This window comes from Hipposideros armiger, unplaced genomic scaffold (assembly GCF_001890085.2).
Source record: "Hipposideros armiger isolate ML-2016 unplaced genomic scaffold, ASM189008v1 scaffold_538, whole genome shotgun sequence".
NCBI classification, from domain to species: Eukaryota; Metazoa; Chordata; class Mammalia; order Chiroptera; family Hipposideridae; genus Hipposideros; species Hipposideros armiger.
Window position 1 is genome coordinate 1164809 of NW_017731888.1, and position 19328 is coordinate 1184136.

Sequence of the window (19328 nt, forward strand, 5' to 3'; positions counted from 1 at the left end):
CCCACTCGCAGCGTCCCGGTCCCGCAGGAGCCGCAGCCCGGCTTCCGCGCGCTGCGGGCTGGCCGGAGAGGGGCGCGCACGGACACAGGGACGCACGGACGCCGGAGCCCGCCCCGGAGCATGTGGAAGCTGAGCCGGGGCCGGGTGCTGCTGGACGAGCCCCCCGAGGAGGAGGACGGCCTGCAGGGGGGGCCGCCGCCCGCCGCCGCCGCCGCGCAGGTGAGGGGCGCGCAGGTGGGGCCGCGCAGGTGCGGCCTGGGCCTCGCGGCCCGTTAGGCTCGCCCGGGGCCCGCCGCCGCCGCGCGTGTTGACCGCCCACGCGGGGTCGGGACCGCGGGGCAGGTGAGGGGGCGCCTCCGGCGCCGGCCCGTGGCCTCTCCGCGGAGGCGGACTGCCCGCCGGGCGGAGGCTGCGCAGGACCTTGGCGAGTCCGCCCCACGCGCGGCGTCCCTGCGGCCGCGCGCCACGCAGCGTGGACTAGCGGGCAGGTCTGGGTCCCGGGGAGCTGGAACGGCCTGCAGACATCAAAAAGCTCTGGGTCAGCACAGCGGCGCGCTCAGCGGGCTAAGTGCTTGTTTGGGTAGCAACTCTTTCCTTTTATTAAGCCCTTGGTCGCCTGTAGGAAGAAGGCCGATGACCTTTATACAGAAAATGGAGACACTGGCCTTACAAGTTATGCTTGTATGCTTGGAATGTTCAGAATTTTTTAATTAAGAAGGATCCCAGGTGGATCCTGTGCGCTTTACCTCTGCTGCCCCCCTTTCTTTCTTCCAATGCAGTATCCTTTACATGTGCAGCGACGTTTGGGTCAGAAACGCAGCGCGAGCGAGCGCTCTCTCCCTCTGAAGGCAGACACGAAATTCTTTTTTTTGCTAAATGTTTGCAAAATGCTGCCGTTGAAGCTGTTACCGAAGTGAATGATGGTCTGTATCTTTCATCTCAGGACTTGGCAATAGTTCACGAGATTGTTTCTTCCTCAACTGCGATAAAATAACTTCCACTGGGGACTGAAGTTGTTTCATCTTGATAGATACTTCTCATAGGAGTTAAAACCCTTCCCACCGCTCGGAAATCAGTGTGATTAACCATTTAAATGTGGTTCCTGTCTGAACTTCTTTCAGAAATTACTTTTTCATAGCGCTTTCCTGACTTTTTATTTTTTAAATCTCAAAATTTTATGGTTACTCTAAACAGCAGCTATCCTAAATATAATGATGAAAATTTATGTGTGGTTACAGAGCTCTTTAATGTTGTAAATAATTGTGGTTGGTCAAAGATGAGCAATGTTGTTGTTTTGGGGTATTCCCTAAAACCTGTGTTTTACCGTCTTAAGTTTTATTTTGAAAACTTTCTAACAGAAGGAAAAGTTGGAAGAATAGGAGATTGAACAGCCGACTATATCTCACCTAGGTTTTAACCATTAGTAACACATTTATTAAAGTTTTTTTCTAATTTTCTCATTTACAGAATTGTTGTCTAGACCCTTTTCTAACTGTGTGTGTATTTTTTGTATGTTTTTATAAAGTATTTTTAGGTACTCAGGAAAACTAAGTGGGAAATACAGAGTCCCCGCTACCCCCCACCCCCGCCCCCCTCGCGCTCAGCCCCCCACCTTCACCGTTCCATTTCCTGCCATCCATGAACCTCCACTGACACACCCTCCTCACCCAGAGCCCTGGTTTACTTTCCAGCTGACTCGAGGGGGGGGGGTGCCTTCTACAGATTTGGACAAATGTAACATGAAATGCACCCATGACTAGAGTATCGCGGCCCTAAAAGCCCCCTTTTCCCCTTATCACCCCTCCTCTCTAACCCCCGGCAGCCACTGATCTGTCCCTGTCCCCATAGTTGGGCCTCTCCCAGAATGTCACACAGTTGGGATCACACAGTGTGCAGCCTTTTCAGATGGGTTTCTGTCACTCAGTCATGTGCATTTCAGGTCCCTCCGTGTCTTTTCATGGCGTGGGAGCGCATTTCCTTTTAGCTGAATAATACTCCTCTGTCTGGATGGACCATCGTTTAATTACTCTTCACCTGCGGAAGGACGTCTTGGTTGCTTCCAAGTTTTGGCGAGTACGAATAAAACTGCTATAAACATCCATGTGCCAGTTTTTGTGTGACATAAGTTTTTAACTCACTTGGATAAATACCAAGGAGTGTGATTGCTGGATCATATGGTGAGAGTGTGTTTAGTTTTGTGAGAAACCAACCGTCCTCCAAGTAGCTGCACCATTTGCATCCCCACCAGCAGTGAGAGAGTTCCTGTGGCTTCACATCCTCCCGGCACCTGTTACTGTCAGAGTCTGGATTTTGGCCGTTCTAACACGTGTGCAGCGGTGTGTTGTCGTTGGTTTGGTTTGCATTTTCCTGATGACAAATTATGTGGGTCCTCATCTCATTTGCTTATTTGCCATCTGTGCCTCTTCTTCGGTGAGGTGTCTTGAACAGATCTTTTGCCCCATTTTTTAATTGGGTTGTTTTGTTTTCTTATTGTTGGGTTTTAAAGAGTTGTTTGTATGTTGTGGATACCAGTCCTTTATCAGATGTGTCTTTTCCAGGTATTTTCTCCTATTCTGTGGCTTCTCCTCTTCCTATCTTTGCAGTGTCATTTTCAGAGCAGAAGTTTTCGATTTTAATGATGTCCAGGTTATCAATTGTTTCTTTCATTGATCGTGTCTTTGGTGTTGTACTGAAAAAGTTCTTGTCTTACCCAAGGTCATGTGAGTTTTCTCCTGTGTTATCTTCTAAGAGTGAGATTTGACTGGGTGCTTTTCATGTTACTTTATTAAGAGTATTTGTAGTTTAATGTATTTGCAAACCTTTGCCATAGAAAAAGACTTTTTATTGTGACAGGTTAGTCATACTCTAAATTTACTTAATTCTTTGAAGAGGATTGGTTTTATCCCAAGGCCAGTTTCTCTTAGAATTAAATTTTACAATTCATGACAAGTCTACCATAAAACTCCTGCCTACAAATTGTAGTTTGAAGTTGAAAGAATTAGGAATTAGTACATGAGAAGACTGCTGGCTCTGTTAGGTCGGAGTCGTGTTGGAAGGATGTTCTCATGTCTCTGCTGTTCAGCCTTTGAGCCCCACCCCAGGGTCAGTCAGCCCCGTCCTGTGTTAGACCTGCAGGCGGGGTCCACTTCACCTTACTCTAGAAGGGTATTTTGTTTGCATTCAAATCTGGTGTGTTCAACTTCCTTGAAAATCAGGTCACACAGCTGTAATCTCTGTTTTTTTTTTTTTAAGAAGAAAAAAGTAGCTTATTGTTAGGTTCTAGTAAGCTGGAAATGTGAGGCATTCAAAATCACTACTTGGATTAAGGAACACTTAATTGTTCTGAAATAGTTTTAACACTGTAGAAAATTAATTTTTCCGAGCCTCTCCTTAGGCTCTTGAATTTTTTTTTGTCATGGTTACATGTCTTCTTTGTGTTAAAGTACAACAGTGAGGTTTATAAGATGAAACATACATTGCAGTTAGTTACTAACATGGAGAGACTTACAAGTTTTAATGAGTCTGATGTTTATATATAAAGAAAGAAAACTGCTCTGTGTACGGCAGAAGTTTCTGGATGTTGAATATTAGGTCTTAACTTCTTCCTTCTTTCCAGTGGGAAGAAGTGTTTCATTTTCTGTGTAGCTGTCCATGGAACGTTTATGCATATACGAACGTGTGTGTTTAAAGTCACCCCTTTGCTTCCCTGCCACGCACACTCTGTGCCTCGGCCGGCTCCCTCAGCCGTTGTGTCCCGAGCACGCAGCGCACTTCAGACTGCAGCTGGAACGGCCTGTAATGTAAAATGCCACATTTGACCTCTGAGGGACGCTGAGACCCTGAGCCCTTTGCTCCGGCCCCGAGCACTCTGCTGCAGGGAGAAGGGCAGGCACACAGGTGGTGCCCGGCCGCCCAGACCGCTGCTTCCAGGCTGGGAGCGATCCAGCAAGCTTGAAGTTAATGCATTTAGAAACAAACCTCGAAGAATTTTTGGTGCATATTCATGCTAAATTTTTAAAAGGCTTAGACATATTCTGTAGGCATCCCCTGCGCCTCCCCCCAAAAAACCCCCCCAAAAAAACAGGGAACAGTTCATGGATTTTTTTTTATAACTTTTTTTGAGAACAGTATGTTTTTTCTCAGGACCCATCAACTCCAAGTCAAGTTGCTGTCTTTCAATCTTAGTTGTGGAAGGCACAGCTCAGCTCCAAGTCCAGTCGCTTATTCAATCTAGTTGCAGTGTGGGGGGGGGGGCAGGCCACCATCCCATGCGGGAATCAAACCAGCCAACCTGCTGTCAAGAGCAGGCACTCTGACCAACCGAGCCACCCGGCTGCTACCGGCAGCTCAGCTCAAGTTGTCCTCAACCTAGTTGTAGAGGGCGCAGCTCACTGGCCCATGTGGGAATTGAACCGGCAACCCTGTTGCTCAGAGCTCACACTTTAGCCAACTGAGCCACCCGGCTGCCCGTCGTGGATTTTTTAATCTGCTTTGAAGATAGGAAGAGCAATGGGTCGGAAACCCGCTTGGGTTCCGCGGCCTGGCCTGGGTTTGCGGTGGGTGCACTGTGGGCGTCTGCTTCGCGGAGTTTGGGAGAAAGGGAGGGGTCCGTGAATAGCGGTGGTTTTTCTGAGCCCCTAAGTTCAGAAAACAAACCTCTGAGGCCTCACATTCTTTGGGGGTCGATGTGTTGGGAAGAGTGGGCTTTTATGGTAGAACATGCGCTTTAACGAACAACTTTTAAACAGGTACAGCTGGCCTTTCCCGCTTACAGTGTGCGTGGGTCTTATTGACACGGGAGACCTTCATTCTGTGTGTGTCAGCATGGTGTAGCACTTGCCTTACGCATACGCAGACTTGGAAAAGCCGTCCCTATTGATGCCTGGAGGAGCTTATTTGCAGTGTCTATTACAAACGTCAGGTCCTTTCACATTCCCGAGGATGAGTTTCTCGAAGTGGAGCTGCTGAACTCAAGGGCATATGCACCTGTAATTTTGATAGACATCTCTGCATTGCCCGCCCTAGGAGGCTGTATGAAGGCACCTTTCCACGAGCAGTGTGTGGGAATGCCATTCATGACTGGCTTGTCCGTACCGTACGGCGCCCTGTGTCCGCAGACTTTTAGATCTGATGGCTGAGACGTGGCATCTTAATGTGGTTTTAATTTGCATTTCTCTCGTGGACGATGTTCAGTAGCCTTTCATGTATTTACAAGTCCTAATGTAGACTTATACAGACTTCCCACCAGCCCTGTTATCACATCGTTGGATGTATTAAACTGGAAACAGAATCACAGCATCACCTCCTTCTCTGAGCAGCCAGCAAGATTAGATTTGGAGGCTGGTTTCTGGTGGGCCTCGAATGAGTCACATCTTTGTCACTTGTTAGCCGGTGACCTTGCGGGAGCCACTTGTCCTGGCCGAGCTTCAGCTTTGTTTTTAAACTGTAAAACTGGGGTTCGGCTAAGCCAACACTAACGTTTATTGTCAGCTGTCCTTGGGCACCGTACGAGCCCTTTACGTGGTGACTGCCACTGTGTACTAGATGCAGAAACCATCACAAAGCAGGAGGGTGACTTGGAAAGGCCACACACCTGCTCGGTGGTGGCAGAGAGCCTCCTGACCAAGTCAGGTTCCTCTGAGCTGTCTTCCTGATGAGCCCTGGCCCTGAGGGTCTGTGTCAGTTCAGCCATGGGGTGCGTGGTGACAGGAGGCGGGGGATGGGGGAGCGCTGGCTAGACATCAGGACAGCTGGGTTCCAACTAAAGATGCTGGCCTCTTGCATTTTCCTATTTATTGGCATTTACAGAGCATTTTTTATCTTTCTGCTTAGAGTTACCTAGATTCTAAATTGAAAGCTCCACAGGAAAGGGATTTTATCCCCACTGCTCTGTCCCTAATGCCGAGAAAAGTGCCAGGCACATAGGTGACGCACATCGGCCAGTACTTGAGAAGTGACGGGACGAGTGACACCACCCCCTGGTCACAAACGCTGTACTATGTCGTGTGCACCGTGCCGAGAGCCTGGGGAGTAACTGTAGAGGGGGTTTTGTTTTCATGGGTCTGGAAGGGTGACTGGTGCTTTCCAGCCTCAGGCGATCTGGCTCATTTCTGGGTAGATTTCATTTAGGTAAGCAAATAGCTAGCTCTCCGTAGGGTTAGTCTCATCAGACACTCAGATGAGCTCTGTCTAGTCAGCGAAAGCACTTTTGCCAAATAGAAGAACATGACGTAACTTGTGGGAAGGGGGGTCCGAGTCTGAAGAGAAGAAAAAGAAAAACGATCTTGGGTAAAACCCTCCGTCTTCCCCGATTCAGTGAACTCGTCCTAAGAGGAGGCTCAAGGGTTGTCCTCCATGGGGACAGAGCGGGGACACATCGAGCGCGAAAGGTGAGACCAGTGTCAGTGCAAATTCTAAGTTCTGCGTCTCCAAAACATTAATTATATCAATGTGTAATCAGTATAAAATTTGTTTATGACACAGTTTGCTTTTTTCCTACTGAGTCCTTAAATCTGTTTTCCTTTTTTAACATTAACCAGCACTTAATGATTTCGGACACTAAGTTTATATCAGAAATACTTGATCACTACTTAGATTTTATAAAATTTGCCGTTTGAAAAGTAGACGGTTTGACCCACCTTGTTGCGAGCACACTTAAATGTTTTTCCAGTAACTGAGTTGCAAAGAAGCCTCTGTTTTTAAGTTAACATTTAAATAATTAACCATCAGTTCTGCAGTTGTGCCAGCCCAGTCTCAGCTCCTGAGGGCTGTTCAGCTCGTGGTTACTGACCTGGACGGCCTGCCAAGCTCTCGGCCCAGAGGCGGGTCAGCGCATCCAGGACTGCGGGTCCTGCACTCGCCTGGCCGTGGAACGCTGCACCCACGAGCTGGGCACGTGCCAGGGTTCTCTGCCACGTCGGTCGGCACTGTGAGCCGTGGGTCCCGGCCGGGCTCAGGCCCAGTGTCTGCTTCACACCCAGCAGGTACTGTGTGCTCCATAAACACTCAGTGGGCAGTAGATTGAATCCGTGGTCCCTAAGGGCTTCAGACCCTAATGGACAAGGTTCGCTTTGCCTGGTTTTTACTGGAGCTTAAGGCAGCCTAACTCACCACGTCCGAGTTAGGTAAGTGGGGGCTTCAGTGTGTGGCCAGGTGGACGTCACTGAACACGCCTGGCCTGCCCTGTCCCCATGAGGTGAGGCCGCCAGCTGGTTCTGCTTCCTTTCCTAGTTCGCCTGCCGGGGAGAGTGGCTGACGGCTGTCTGGCTTTGGGAGGCAGGGTGAGCACAGAAGAAGTTGGCAGAGTGGTTTGACTTAAGGTCACGATCTCCCAGGCCAGGTCGGAGGGAGGACCCCCAGCACCTCCCGGGAGTCTGTGACGTGTTTGGTCAAATCTCACAGATGGGCACAGTGATAATCGAAACAGGTGGCAGATACTAACTGGTTATGGTGTTCGGAAGACACCTGGGGTCCTTTCATGAGTGCTGGCTGGAATTCCAGCTCTGGGGTTCTTACCACAGAGGCGTTTTTAGATGAGTGACTGTCGTGTGTGGTGGGTGTCAGACCAGATGACAGTACTGGTCCCTGCCATGTGCCAGGCACTATCAAAAGTGTGTGTGTTGCTGCAAATAATCCTGGGGAGGAGGTGCAGGCGGTAACCCCACGTCAGTGGTCGTGGTGCTTCCACAGCTGCTCGCACACTGCCAAGCAGAAGACACTCGAGTTGTCCCCACACGTCCCCAGCTTGCACGCGTCAGCTCTCACACCATAAGCAGCCTATGGACTGCCGCGTTTTTCATGTTTTTGCACTTTTGGGGGTGGCTTTGCTGCTTGAAATGGCCCCAAGCTTAGTGCTGCAGGGCCGTCTAGCTGTCCTCAGCACAAGAGACTTTCACGTGCCCCACGGAGAAGACACAGGTGAGATGGGCTTTGTTCTGATGTGGGTAGTGGCGCGCTGCCCTGGGTCAGCCAACAGGTGTTACTGGGGTGTCTACACATAAAGACGTAAGAAACATGTGAGGTGCTGATTGGCGACAGTTTTGTGAGAGGCTCGCAGGACACTGAGCCTGTGTTTCCTCCACAAGCAGGAATTCAGCGTTTGCTAACTCAGTGTGTGTGACGGTTTTTACAACATAGCTGCCTCGAGGAACAAGAACCAGTCACCCATGTTTTACACTTGAGGAGCCCTGAGAAGTGGGGACTCATGTGACATTGTGTACCACCAGCAGGAATTTGAATCCGGGTTCTCTGAGTTTATAGTTTTCTCTGTTCTCACCCTCTTCTTACCTTACAGGTTATCATAAATTTGTGACATAATTTTTCAAATATGTATATTGTATATTAAAAAATACTAGTGCTTCAACAGTGAGTGCCTTAGAAAAGCACTGATGAGCTTGTGCTCTGGCCAAAGTCCAGCACAGCAGGCCGCCCCATTCTGCCGAGCCCAGGAGCTGACTGGGGGGGGGGCGGCTTCCGGGGGAGAGCTGCTGCCTGGATGTAAGAGGGGGCTCTGGGAAGGGCGGATGTGCCACGCCTGCCTCTCGCCTTCATACGCCTTCTTCCTCCTGAGCTGTGTGCGCAGCAGAAGTTAAGCTCCTGAGGAAAGCTCCTGGGAGAGGGAGCAGATGGATGGAGTAGCTGTGTGGTGGGGGCAGCAGGACCCCAAGAGGGTTTGGGGGAGAAACATGAATCCGTTTAACTGCACAGGAGGTTCGTATGGAGGAGAACTGGGAAAGCTCCCTTGAGGAGTTCAGACTCCACCTTTTAGATAAATACTGTCAGGCTTTGTGACGCTTCACGAGGATTACTTGTCTAAGGAGATGGGATTAGAGGTGAGATGCTGGGGTCCCCGTGTCAGACGCAAATTCCAGACTGAACGGCATCAAGGAAGGTGGGAGAAGTGAGCTCACCGAAGCCCGTCGATGACACTTGGTGCCTTTGGACGTGGGGTCAGGGACTGAAGGGCAGCTGGAGCGGAGTAGCCAGACAGCAGCACGGAACTCAAGGGCCACGTGGCCGTGGGAGCAGCTCCGTGAGTTTGACTGTAGGCACGTGGGCTTGGAGACAGCATCTGACGTCCAGCCTGCGGAGCTGGCAGTGAGGCGAGGAAGGAGGCAGGCCGAGAGGCTGGTCGTCTGTGCACTGGACAGTCTGCCAGGACCTGGCCCTGTATCTCAGAATGCACAACTGGGCGATGAGCAAATGGCCAGATGGAGAGGGTAGGAAGCGTGGTGGTGGGAAAGCCTGTCCAGGAGTCGGCAGGCAGATCCAGGTCCCAACCGTGTCACTAATTTTGTGACTTGAGGCCAAAAGTTACTCTCTCTCCAGACCCCTTGTTTTAAGCGAGGGGTTTAGAGCAGGTGCTGGCTGACGCGCTGTAAAGGGCCAGACAGTAAACGTGTTAGGCTCTGCGGCCACACGGTCTCTGTCACAACTCCTCAGCTTTGCAGGTGTGGCATGCAAACAGCGTGGACAGTGTGCACGTGAGCAGGTGTGTCCACGTCGTGTTGTGCTCCGGCACAACCTCATCTGCAAAACTTGGCTGGGCTGGTCTCTGGACCATCGTTGGCCGACCCCTTGTTTAGACCAAAGGATCTTGAAGTCTCTTCTGTTTCTAAGGTAATTTAACTCATTAGAGGTTTGTGAACTAAAACTTATTGTGATTTAGTTTACAGATAGGAAGTCTTACTTGCTAAGCGTGAAGTAAGTGGCCGTCACGGAGCTCGTCGATGTCCTGGCTGGCTCTCCACTCAGCTAACAAGTGCCATCAGTGCCGTAAGCACTCCCACACTGGTCATGTCGTTTGGTCATTGTTTAGTTCCGTGAAGAAATGAGGCATGATTTTACAGTCAAGGAGAAGACGTGCAGCCACCACCTTCGTCCTAACAGTGCAGAGGCCGAAAGGAGCCACACGGCGCTTTTTGTAGACAATGTCAACTGTGTGACGTGTTCATCACGTTAGTTCTGTGGAGCCTGGGGTTCAAGGGGCCCCTCAGGCAGAGGCTGCTGATTGCCCCACAGTGTCAGGTTTTAGGTGGGTACAGAGCTGCCCGACCAAGTACAGTTTCCAGCATTATTTGCACCAGCAGTGGCTCTGTGACCAAGTCCTGGCCTGGGGCACGTGGCAAGAAGGAACGGGCCCCCTTCTGGGTGAGCCCGCACTCCCTCCCCCGTCACACAGAGATGACGGGACCAGACGGAAGAGATTAGAGCCTGACGTTGCTTTGCGCTTGACCGCTCTCCCGGACTTAGGTCAAAGAGAAATGTATACTCTGTCTTGTCTTCTTGTTTTGCTGGTTACAGCAAGCTTTACTGCAACCAAGGGGCTTTCCCACACAGCCCCCCAGGACCTCCTGTTAGTCCTGGTGCCATTTGAAATTCCCCTCCCATGCCAATTACCTAAACTCTAAAATAATACCTGGTGTGATTTGTAACTTCTGACATCTCTTTTTAGAACTTCTTTGACAGGTATCTTGCTATCCCTGATACTAATCTTGTTGGCTGAAGATGAATAGCACGTTCTGAAAACAAAGTTGTTTTATAGTGATGGTATTTCTGAAAATAGAGAAGTTTTGCCCCATGATGTAATTTCATAGACATTTTGTTTGATGTGGAGGAAGGTATGCTACGAAATATTACAGGGAAGATACAGTATACAAGTATAATTAAGAGTAATGCTACACCTTTCCATTTTCATAAAAAAATGTATCCGCTTGTTGTTTTTTCTGCTATCAAGCAGTTGCCCAGTTTGACACCAGTTCAGTTCTGTTACCACCTGGAGTGAGCACATACCCTGCCAGACTAGAGATCCGGTGGTGACACTGCCCCCGCGTCAGGCTTCCGCCACAACGGGAGTGACACCAGCAAGATGGCGGAGAGGAAGCCCCGGCCTCACTTCCCCGCAGACACCGGCTTAGCAGTACGTGTCCCCAATGCCTCTGTGACAGCTCCAGAAGCTGCAGCGCCCCAGGCAAGTGAAGGGAACAGCTGCGCTGAAACAGGACAGGGTTGGTTTCCCCTGCGGTGGCCATTGCCCCGAGCTGCACGCCTCAGCAGAGCTGGTAATAAGGGCCAGACTTGTGGCTTCTCCGTCAGGAGGGAAACAGGCAGCCCGAGGGGCTGGTTTCTGACTTGCTGACCAGCCGGGTGCTGGTGGGATGGGCATGTTTGGGCCCCTGGGGCCCCGGGACCAGCGAACGCAGCTGCTCAGTGCAGCGCCCGGGAGCCTGCAGGGCTACAGACAGACTCCAGAGGGAGAAAGGAGCTACAGGCTCCTGAGAATCTCCTAACAGGGAAGTCACGTGCCCAGCTCAGAGAGGCCCCCCAGGAAAAGGCTTGGGAGACTCCAAGGCCCTCCAGCCATGCTGACCAGTGAAAGGCTTTCCCAGTGTGAAGCCAGTCCATAAACAGTGGGAGAGGGGGCTATTTTTTCAAATGCCACATCCCAGCAAAAAAATACTAAGGCAGACAAAGCAACAGGGAAATATGGCCCAATCACAGCAACAAGATAAGTATCCAGAAACTGGCCCTAAAGAACCTGAGAATTACCAAAGAATTCAAAATAATTGTATTAAACTCAATAAGCTATAAGGGAACATGGAGAACTAAACAAAATCAAGAAAGTAATGCAGGAACAAAATGTAAGTATCAACAAAGAGATAGTATTAAAAAACCAAACAAATGCTGGAGCTGAAGAATATAATAACTAAATTGAAAAATTCGGACCAGCGAGTGGCTCAGTTGGTTAAGAGTTGGCTTAAGAGCACGAGCTCTGAGCAACAGGGCCGCTGGTTTGATTCCCACATGGGTCGGTGATGCTGTGCCCAAGCTGAGCTGCTGCTGAGCTGCCAACAGGTGGCAGGATGGCTCAGCTGGTGTAACAACAAGACTGCCTGTTTGATGGTGGGCTATGCCCGCCCGCAACTAAGACTGAGCTCCGCACCCTGAGTTGAGCTGCCACCTGGATGGCTCAGTGGATAGAGTGTGTGCGCTCTTAACAACAAGGCTGCTGGTTTAACTCCCGCATGGGATGGTGGCTATGCCCACCCTCAACTAAGACTGAACACAGCACCTTGAGCTTAGAGGCCACGAGCTGCCGACGGGAAGCCAGATGGCGACTGGCATCCTTCACAACTAAGATTGAAGAACAACAACTTGTCTGTTCCCCTTCCCCAATTCCCCAACGCTGTTCCCCTCCCCCAATTCCCCAATAAAATCTTAAAAAAAAATTCTCTGCAGAGCTTCAACAATAAGCTCAATCAAGGAGAACAGAGAATCAGTGAATATGAAGAGAAGTAACTTGCAATTATTGAGTCAGGAACAAAAAGAAAAAAGGACAGTGTAGAAAGCCTGAAGGCTTGCAGGACACAGACATGTGGACGGATAGATGCACATGGAGAAGTAGGGGAACTAAGGGCAGAAAACTTATTTGAAGAAATGATGACAGGAGACTTCCCAAAGCTGAGGAAGAAAGTGAACATCCACATTCAAGCAGCTCAAAGAACTCCAACTAGAATGAACACACAGATTCCGAGACACATTATAATAAAACTTTCAGAAGATAAAGGCAAGGAGAGACCCTTGAAAGCTGCAAGAGAAAAAGTGAGCTCCCATAAGACTCAGCAGATGTCCCAGCAGAAACATCACAGGCCAGACGGAGCGGAGGACATAAGGACATATGCAAAGTGCTGAAGGAGAAACCTGACAACTAAGAGTATTGCACCTCGCAAAACTGTCCTTCAAAAACAGAGGAGGAATAAAGAAAGACCTTCCCAGCTGGACGAAAGTGGAAGGAACACATCATCATCAGACCTGCTTCACCACAACCACTAAGGGAGCCTTCAAGGTGAACTGAAAAATGCTGAACACAACAGGGAACCTTGTGGGAACGTGAAGACCTTGGGTAAAGGCAAATATGTGGAGAAATACGAGGACCAGTAACTCTGTAGTGGGGGCACGTGAGCCACTTCTACTTCGCATATAGCATTTAAAAGCAAAAAAAAGTAATTATTTAACTGTGGTAATGGACATGGTTGGCGTAAGAAATGTCCAAACCTTTAGAGAATTTCTGTAAGTTTATTGAAGCCAAAACTGACAACAATGCCAGGAAGCCAGCCTCAGGTTTTGCAGTTTCTTTTATGCATTGAAATTACGGTGGGAGCTGACATGGAGGTGGGACAGAGGCGGGCGGGGCCCAGGCCAGGCACCACCACTTAGCGCTCTGAGGGTGGTCATGCCTTTGAGGTGTCTGGAAAGAGAATCACCTGGCATTTCAAAGGTGAGTTCCCTAGATTTGCAGACACCATGGATGGGCCTGGCTTAAGGCAAAGGTAAACGTTTTACTAAAGAGGTTATATGCCTGGAGAGTGACTGCCCACTGTGACCTGCCCAGGTAGGGATTTAGGGTCTTATCACCCAGTGAGGTGACTTTCAGTTAGAACATCCAAACCTGCAGAGAATTTTTGTAAAAATGTATTTGAGCCAAACAGGATATGCCTAGAAGCAAGATCTCAACAGATGACACGAACTTCTTTGTAGAAAAATCTAAAGATTTTACACTAAAAAAACAAAACAGAACACCAAAAAACCAAAAACTTGTTATAACTAATAAACATATTCAGAAAAGTTGCAGGTTACAGCATCAGTTGTGTTTTATACGCTACTATGAAAATCCAACAAGGAGATCAAGAAGGAAGCCCATTTACAGTAGCTTCATAAAGAATAAAATACTTAGGAATACATTTATCCAAGGAGGCAAAAAAGTTTTACATTGAAACGGGAAAACCTTGCTGAAGGAAATTAAAGAGAAAACGGAGCTGGGAAGACGGCAGGGTCCGTGGAGGGGAGCACGTTCTGTTGGAAGAGGCCAATCTCCCCGAGCTGATATGCACCCCCATCCAAATCCCAGGGGCAGTTTTTGCAAAAGTAGAAAAAGCCATCTTAAAATTCAGATGGAATCCTAAGAGACTTTGAGCAGCCAAAACATGTTTCATGAGAAAGAAAAGCAAAGCCGGAGACCTCTCACTTCTTGACCTCAAAGCATATTACAAACTCCAGTCACCTGAGCGCATGAAGCAGACCCAGCCCAGCGGGACAGAGCGGAGCCAGCCAGGAGCCAGCCTCGTGCTCAGACGGCCTGCGACCACGGGGCCGAGAGCGCACACTGGGAGAGGACAGTCTCTGCAGCACATGGTGCTGGGAAAAGTGGACCCTGTGTTAACGCCACACACGGAAGTTAACTCAGAATGGATTTAAGACCTAAACATAAGACCCGAACCTGGGAGACTTAGAAGAAAGCATAGGTGAGAATCTGCTTCTTGGTCTGGGCGATGATTTTTCGGCTGTAGCAGCAAAAAGCCAACAACAGCAAAAACTGACGGGGACACTATATGAGACTTAAATGTTTTTGTGCAGCAAAGGAAACTCTGCGCAGTAAAAATGCAACCTGTGGAATGGAGGAATATCAGCCACGCAGCTGAGGAGTTAGTTGCCAGGCTGCACAGGGCCCCCCCAGTTTCCGAAAGTTCGTGTTACACCTGTTTTACGAAAGACCCATGTTAGTACCTGTTTTCTGTGACTGAAGGAAACCTGAAGAGGATTGTTGCTTTTACGAAAAAGCCATCACCGTACTAATGTAGGATGCAGTAAATCGAGGTGGCATAATGTGCAGTTTCCGAGAGCGGGGACACGCGCAGCTTGATCCCACGTCAGCTTACAAGAGGTTTCACAGGAACGTCCTACTTTTGGATAGAGACCTATGTGACGAACGCCTACAACTCAGCACCAAAAAAAAACCTGGTAAAGTGGGCAAAGAACTTGAGTAGACATTTCTCCAAAGAAATTTACAACTGGACTGCATGCAAACGTGAGAAAATGCCCAATGTCACTAATTGTCATGGAAATGCAAGTCACAGCCCTGGGAATTAGCACTTCACCCTTAGAATGGCCACTACCAGAAAACCAGAAAATAACCAATGTCCGCAAAGACGGAGTGAGACGGAGCCCCGAGCGCCAGGGCGGGGGCTGGAGGGCTGTGTGGCTGCTGAAGGGACAGCATGGAGGGTCCCAAAGTGAGCAGTTGAGCTGCCCCGGGGTTCAGCGCCCACTTTTGGGGGGTGTATGTGTACCCCTCAGTCTCTCACCAGCGGGAAGTTGGAACAGCTTCATTGTCCATCAGAGGATGAACGGAGAAAGAAACGGGGCTCTGCGGTGAAATACCGCCGGAAGTAGGTAGATGGGGTTTTCCGTCGGCTTCTGCCAACAGGTTACGTTCACCTGTCGGAAATCTTTGTAGCCAAAATGTGCTTGTATTTTGGAACATTGTTTGGTTAGCAAAGTAACGGATTGTATTTCTTCATTGGGATTGCGTTTTCCAGGTTCTTACAAACAGAAGAGAAATTTCAAGTGTTGTGGAGTCCACTCTGGCCGCTGTAACAGTAGCCGACTGGATGGTTAGACAACAGAAGCGCTCTCACACGGTTCCAGTGAGGGCCTCCTCCGTGCCGTGGCCCCGTCCTCAGGCGACGGTGGGGAGCTCTGTGGGTCCCTCCTGAGGGCACTGGTCCCAGGCTGGGGACACCACCCTCACGACCTCAAACCTCTAAGAGGCCCTGTCTCCATCATGCTGTGGGGAGGGTTTCACCCTGTGGGTTCTGGGGGACAGAGCAGTCAGACCACAGCCGCCTCCTGTGCTCCACAGGACAGAGCTTCTGCGGGAAGGCCTTCCCACCGTGTTGCCAGCAGAGCGAAGCCATTGGTGGAGGTGCACGTGGGTGTGTCAGCGCCTCAGGCCTGTTCGGTCTGTGCAGACACGCTGAACAGGAGCGTGTCCCAGGAGGGCTGCTGTGTCTGAGACCCCCTTGCTGGTGGGCTGCGCTTGTGGGGTGAAGGGCCCCACGTGTATTAATGCCTTTGTCTGTTTTCACCAGGCGCACAAGATGCTGTGCAGTTATAATTTATATTGGTTACACAAATGGAATATTAAATCATCATTTAAGAGTTCAGTGTGCATTTCACTGAAACACTTTTAGTTTTTTGTTGTGGGAAGTACAAACCCCCTTTCGCCACTACCCACAGTGTACTCTAAGTAAGTGCCGCTGTCAGTATACAGCCAGTCATTTCAGTTTTCAAGCAGATATTTTCAAAGGAGACAAGGCAGACATTCCGCTGGTGAGAAACGATCAGAAACGCTGCTCAGAGGCCCTGAATGAAAGTGTTAAGTTGGGCTCCGAAATGTGCGTGAGGAAGGAAGCTGCTTTGTCTGCATGGCGTCTTGTCACTCACTCTGAGTGGCGGTTTTGGTGCGTGAGGATCTAAATGTTCTGAAGGAGACGGTGCAGCTCAAAGATATCGGTTCACACAGCCTGTCACCTGGCGACACTCCCAGGACGGACAGGCCGTGTGCTGCCTCAGCGGCCGTGAAGGCACAGTGGTTGGAGGTGGCGGACCGAGCGTCCATCAGGTGTGTGGCTGAACCCCCTCCATGTCTCTGAACACCCGAAAATGGGAGGCTGTTCTCGCCTCATTTGGTAACTGCACCCGCGGCTTCTGCCCTCTCCGACTTCTTTCTGGTGTCAGACTCACTCCACACGTCTGTGGCGCCTCCCAAGGTTAAACCCGAGACGGGCAACCGGAGAAGGACGGGAGCGCTCCCCGAGCAGTGTCGTCCGCACGTGAGGGGGTGTGTGGCCTCCGCAGGCCAGTCCCCTCGGTTTTAGTGACACTGTTTGTGGAAACCACAGGCAGGCAAGCGGACCTGCAGCTAGGCAGTGACAGCCCTGCTCAGAGCCCAGGGCAGAGCGTCTGCTACCTGGAAGCTGTTTAAATGACAGATCAGACGTCAACAAAGGTTCCTTTGTGCCTTTGAGGCCACCAGCCCTCCCTCTGCCGGTGGCACGGGGGAGTCCTTTGTCTTTCTGTCTCACCTGACACATTAAAATTGCACAGAAACCTGAGAGCCGCCCAGTCAGTGCCAGGGGACCCCGGAGCCAGAGAGCCTTGCATTTTCTTGTGTTTTGCCCATTTTTCTACTTGACCTTTATTATTGTTTTATAAAACTTTTCATACTGAGGTCACTGGATTTCTATCATTTCATATTGCAGTTTTACCTACTGTTTTGCTGTTTTTGTTTTTTTTTTCAAATTCAAGGAGAACCATAAAGCTTGTAATGAAGCACCAGCTCCCCACTGCTCCCTCCTCACGAGCTGCCACTGAACGCTGCAGGCTGATTCTCAAGTATTTATTTGACTTTGCGTTTGCAGGTCTGGTGCTCACCTTACACTGTGTAGGAACCGTGTGGATGGACATGCTGTCCCCTCCCCGCAGGTTGGTTGGGTGACACGCTGTGTGGAGCTGCCCCCTCCCCGCAGGCTCGGCACTGGTGGGGTGGAGCTCTGCTGTGGCACGAGGGAGGTGGCACTCACAGATGTGGCCCCGCCTGTCCTCGTGGCCTTGGCCGCCATGTTCCGAGGCGCAGAGCCCTGGGGAGCGCCGCCCCCCGCAGCACATCGGACGTGCCCTTCCCCACCGCCTGTTACAGGTCAGGTGTTTGCCGGCGAGCGGTGTTTGGTGGCTCGTTGCTGGAAGTCTGCTTCTCTCCGGCATGTTTGCATCTGCACCCCGTCCTGGTACCTCTGGGTACCACGCGTGGGCTTAGAAGTTTGTTCTGAACTAGCAGGGCAGCGTCACGTGACCGCCGCGTCTGTCTGTAACATCCCCAGCCGTTCTGTCACTTTCCCAGTGAAAGTGGCCATGGCCGTGGGCGCATGAATATTGTGAATGTCTCCTGACCGTGCTTTCTTTGTTCCCCTGGTGACATTTCTGTGTTACGTTTAGGTCTTCTCCAATTCACTTATCTATTTAATAACATCTGATCTTTTGTGTCCATCCTCTGACTTTTAACGTGCCCAGGTCCCCCTTCCCTCTGCCCCGGTCGGTCTCCTGCTACGCCCTCTTTCCTGCATCCTCTGTGTGGGCGGCGTCTCCCTGAGGCACGAGGGGGACAGGCCACGTCGAGGGCCAGCCACCTGCTGGACTTCCTTGGGCCTCTGAGTGGCCTTCTCCTGCCCTCCCCCAGGACTGGCTTCTGGGTGCGGAGGCCCAGATCAGGGGCCCCGGGCCCCGGAGGGACTGCCGAGCGGGCACACCCTCACCTAGCGAGGTCCTTCCACTCACGGCTGCGGTCTGAAGTGAGGCAGCACGTGGCATTGTCCAGTGTGGGTCTCCGTGAGAGAGCTGACGAGACAGTCTCTCAGATTCAGCTCTGTGTTCCTCAGATGAGGATCGCAAGTGAAGAAAGGCGTGGCTGTCACCGTGTTCGAAGGTGATGGGCAGCTCCAGACACACCCATTTCCGATGGGTGACCCATGCTCCCGGCGCTGTGGCTGTGTGTGTGTGTCCGCCAGCCACCTGGACCCTCACGCCCACTGGGATCTGTGCCCCTGGAAGAGGCACACACAGCTTGCTCTCCTGTGAGGACACAGGAGCCCCCCACCAGACACTGGGGGTGCCCCCACTGTGATCTCGGGTGTCCAGCCTCCAGACTGAGACAGGTGTCGGTGGGTTAAGCCGCAGTCTGTGGTATGTTTGTTGTAACAGCCCAAACTACTGACTAACGAAATGTCGGGTGCACGCAGCACCTACAGTGAGTCTCTCGTCACTTCTGTCTGCCAGGCACCCAGCTCTCTTCAGTTAGCGGCTCCTGTTCGTCCTTCTAGAAACACTGTAAGCATATAAAACACGTCAAATAGAAGACGTGTAAATGTATATCGCAGAGATGTTGGCGTGTGAATCACACATGTGAACCGTAACTGCGTACACAGTGTGGGCACCCATGTACTCCGATGGCGATGCACAGACCCGGCGCCTTGCTTTGGGATTTGCACGTGCACGTTGCTGGCGGCTCCTGTTAATGCCTTGCGCTTCAGGTGTCCCCACGGTCTGCGTCTGTCTGGCCGCCCCCCACAGTCAGGCACAGTGCTGCCGCCCTTGGGGACTGTGAGGGGCATTCGCTTGGCTGTGTTGACACAAAGGCGCACTTTTGCTTTGAACCCTGGCCCCCCCTTCCCTTCCATCTGAGTGAATAATTTAGAGTTGACTGTCAAATGATTAGGATATTTAAAAGAAAAGATAGAAACATTGTTGAACAAGTGAGTAAAGAAACCACATAACCAGCATTTAATTGGCGGTTGATCAAAACCATTTTTTTTTAAAGATTTTATTGGGGAATTGGGGGATGGGAACAGACAAGTTGCTGTCATTTTGTTCCTCAGTCTAGTTGTGGAGGACGTTGCTTCACTGGCCCAAGTTGGCACCATCATTGCGCTCTTCCC

General features: G+C 50.6%; 1 protein-coding gene across 1 annotated transcript in view; it reads left to right on the top strand.

The window, feature by feature from the left end:
• Positions 1 to 19328, top strand: part of TDRP (testis development related protein) — a 32850-nt gene that overhangs the window by 730 nt on the left and 12792 nt on the right. Inside the window, exon 2 of the mRNA XM_019668772.1 lies at positions 28 to 219. Coding sequence (XP_019524317.1) covers positions 28 to 219 — 192 coding nt within the window. The remainder of the gene's footprint in view (positions 1 to 27; positions 220 to 19328) is intronic.